Source organism: Acanthisitta chloris, unplaced genomic scaffold (assembly GCF_000695815.1).
Source record: "Acanthisitta chloris isolate BGI_N310 unplaced genomic scaffold, ASM69581v1 scaffold27495, whole genome shotgun sequence".
Taxonomy (NCBI): Eukaryota; Metazoa; Chordata; class Aves; order Passeriformes; family Acanthisittidae; genus Acanthisitta; species Acanthisitta chloris.
In genome coordinates, this window is record NW_008673546.1 from 1 (window position 1) to 3640 (window position 3640).

Consider the following 3640-nt stretch of genomic DNA (forward strand, 5'->3'; position numbering starts at 1 on the left):
CAGGGGTCCGTAGCAAAACGACGGCTGCTAACGATTGGGACGGTAGCCAAATATTTGCAAACGTGTCCTGGGTTGATCTTGCTGTTATGTGGTTGGTTTGATGAACTGCAGGTCTCCCTGACTTGGTCCCGGATCCCTATTACATCCAGGCGTCCACGTATGTCCAGCGGATGTCCATGTATAACTTGAGATGTGCTGCCGAGGAGAACTGCTTGGCAAGGTAGGCATCACTGCAGCTTGTGTGCCTGGTCACCGTGGGTTCGTGTGCTCCTGGGTCCACTGTGGAGTGCTCACTGTCCTGTGTACACGGTGCAGAGTGAAGAACGAGGCTGGACGCCCCAAGGAAACACAGCCTAGCTTGTAACCTTCTTCCAAGTGTGTGGCAGATGGTAGGGTATGCACATCATAAAGCAATACTGCCGTATTAGAGAGACAAACGACAGATGCTTTGAAGAACCCATGTGTTGTGAGAAGTTCTATTACATACTGCTATTGTCAGGCTCATTTGAACATATCTGAATTTTGTGAAATTGAGCCACCTAAAAAACTACTTAAATCTGTTATCTTCAGATTCCTCCTCTAATCCCACCAGATCATATTCTACTCCATTAAAAAACAACCCTATCCTTGACCAGTACAAGTTACTGTTAAAATTATAACAAGCTGATTGTTTCTGGGCCTATGCCTTGTAATGTCTCTTATAACTAAAGTCTCCCTGAAAAGTGTTTCAAAGTCACTTAAGGGGTTGAAATAACAGCTTTGCTATGAACTTAGGGCTTGTCCAGTTGGCAAAGAGGGATTTTCCTGTTTTGTTTGGAAAGAAATCAACATGTCTGTTTTTAACCATTTTAACTTGTTTGATACCTTATCATGCAAAACAGATTTATTTATTTACCAGCATCATTAATTGATGTCAGACTGTTTCCAGGGTCATGCTCTTTCTTCACTTGTTGGAATAAGAAAACATGGCATAAGAAACAGTATTCTTAATGTTAGCTTCACAGTGAAGACTAATTGAAATGTTTTTGCTGGCTATCAATTGATTAAATATTTCCAATATTTAAATGACTATAGATAATAGCTGTGTGAAATAGGAAAAATATAGCCTGATTCATGTATCTATTCATAAACAGAAGCAAACATCTGTTGTGTGATCTTACACACACAGGAAGCTATTTCAGTTAACAGCAGCTAATGAAATTATATTTTTGGTACCAGAGTAATTTTACAGCTAAGCAGTAATCTGCTTCATAGACAGAGTCAGACACTCAGTGGTCAAACTTGTCTTTATATTGTTAGAAGCAGATCTGAATCTTACTGAGGTCTTGGTCTGACACCAGACATTTCCACACCATATGGAATTCCTGTGCATCTCCAATGCAGGAAGTTTAAGGGGGATGAAAAGATCTGTGCTGTCAGGTACTTCTGAGACAATATAAGTGTTTTTCGAAGTGTTTCTTGTATATATTTACTGCTTTTTTAAATTTTTGCGTTACTGCAGTTCAGCATATCGAGCAGATGTTAGAGACTATGACAATCGGGTGCTCCTGAGATTCCCCCAAAGAGTGAAAAATCAAGGCACATCAGATTTTCTGCCCAGCAGACCCCGTTATTCATGGGAATGGCACAGCTGTCACCAGTGAGTGAAGTGCTCAGTATGGTATCTTCTAATTATGTTTTTTACTAACAAATTATCACTTACAGGGTGACATTTTCTAAAACTATGGTGAAGCGGAGGGAAGCCGTGGGGAAACCAAGCCTTTTAACTGTCTGATTAATTTTAAGTAGTGGCAATTACACTTTATATAGACACATGAAACCAAAATGGATTCAAAGATTATCTATGTGCATGAAACTCTTACAAAGTATAAATTCATTATAAATACGAGTCTCAAACGGGTTTTGACTGTGGCACCTTCTCCTTTTAAGTATATTTTACACACACTATAGTCCAGTTACATTTAAGAGTAGCCAGTAAATGGAAATCCCAATCATGTTAAAGTAAGTGGAAACCCTAAAATGTACAATGTTCCCTATCATACATCATTGTAAACAGTGACCCATACTTCTTGACCTGAATTTCATTAATTAGTTCTTTACAAGGAATGGGCTGGTCAATATGGAAAAGAAAGGCTACTGAGTTGACTGATCCCATTATCAATACCCTTATCATATCATGATACTTTGACATAGCAGCATTGCCCTAGAAATAGCATAATTGCTGCAAGGCAAATATAGTAGAACATTTTCAAGATTCTGAGAGCAGGTAACACTGCAAACTTGTATCTCTTCAGAAAACTCACATCCTACAGTTTGCAGGTTTGTTCCAATTTTCACTATTTCACAGCAGGACCAATTGTAAAATAGTAGAACTACTTACTTGGAATACTTACTTCCACCTTAAAATATAATTCTGCTGCTACAGGTACAGAATGATAACTTTATATTACGCTATTAAAAAAGGTATGCACTTGGGGCTTGACCTGAAGGCCTCTGGAACCAGTGGAATACTTCTCTCTAGATTCAGAGGCTTTAAGCATTGAATCTTTAGAACAAATTTCTCTCAAAAAAAGACTAATACTATCAGTTCATAGATCGTGAAAGGATCAAAAAGCTAAAACTAAATCAAATCAAACAAAACAGGCTCCATAACTGCTTTAACCCCCATCTCTGAAAAAGACCTCGCCCCCACCAAAAAAACCCCAAGCCTAATGCTTACTAAGTTAATAAATGGTTGAAATGGATAGAGAGTAATTGAAATCTTCCATTTGTAGAAAAGCTTTTTTTCACTCTGCCACGACAGCCCAGCTATTGCTATCCAGATGCAAAGTGCCTCTGATGTTGATTCAGTTCTTGGACAGAAAATACATGGCCTACAGAAAAATGCATCTCTCGTGATCATTTCCATGAGAGTGAAACAAGCTCATTTGGAAATGAACTATAACTGCCAATTAGTTTGGCTAGCCATCAGCCTTCAGTATTAGTCATCATCATCTGTGGACTCCTTTTAGTGTTCTCGATATGAGTGCTTGTGAGACTTGTGTGCTGCTTTGTTATACCAACACATATGAATCCTGTTTAATTAGACCTTTTTCATATGCCTCTTGATCTGAAAACACTCACTAAGAAATAGCAGCCAAATGCTGCAAAGATACAGTGCAGGTAGCTAGGACAAGTTTAATTTTCCACACATTTGGAAAAAGTGAAATTACAAGAATAATACATGTTAAACTCCACAGTAAGAGCTAGAACTCACTTGGTGTAAGAACAAGAGAAATGCATCACTTTGCCCAGATCAGAAGCATACACACTTCTGAAATAGAGATGATGTTAAGTACAGATGGCAAAAATTGCTAACATTGAATGAAATCTGCATTACCAGTACACAGAAACTGATTTCTTTATACAGACTTTGTTTTCACCACTGCTATGAATGTGTTGCTTTGACTGAGGGCCACAGAAATATGAGAGCAAATTGTTGGGGTTTTGCTAGCAAGTAGCAAACTTCCCTGGAATTCACAGTATGTAAGGTAAGCATTCCTAGCGAAACTCTGGCTAGAGATGTTCAGTTCAAATATGTACACTACTTAATACTTGCTATTGTTATTGGAAAAGAGCTGAAACACAAAATTTTAAAAAA

At 38.2% G+C, this 3640-nt stretch overlaps 1 protein-coding gene across 1 annotated transcript in view; it reads left to right on the top strand.

Annotated features, from left to right (window-relative positions):
- Positions 1-116: 116 nt before the first annotated feature.
- The window catches only part of LOX (lysyl oxidase), a 6653-nt gene continuing 3129 nt past the window's right edge, over positions 117-3640 (top strand). The window contains exons 1-2 of the mRNA XM_009075010.1: positions 117-220; positions 1502-1639. Coding sequence (XP_009073258.1) covers positions 171-220; positions 1502-1639 — 188 coding nt within the window. The 5' untranslated portion in view covers positions 117-170. The remainder of the gene's footprint in view (positions 221-1501; positions 1640-3640) is intronic.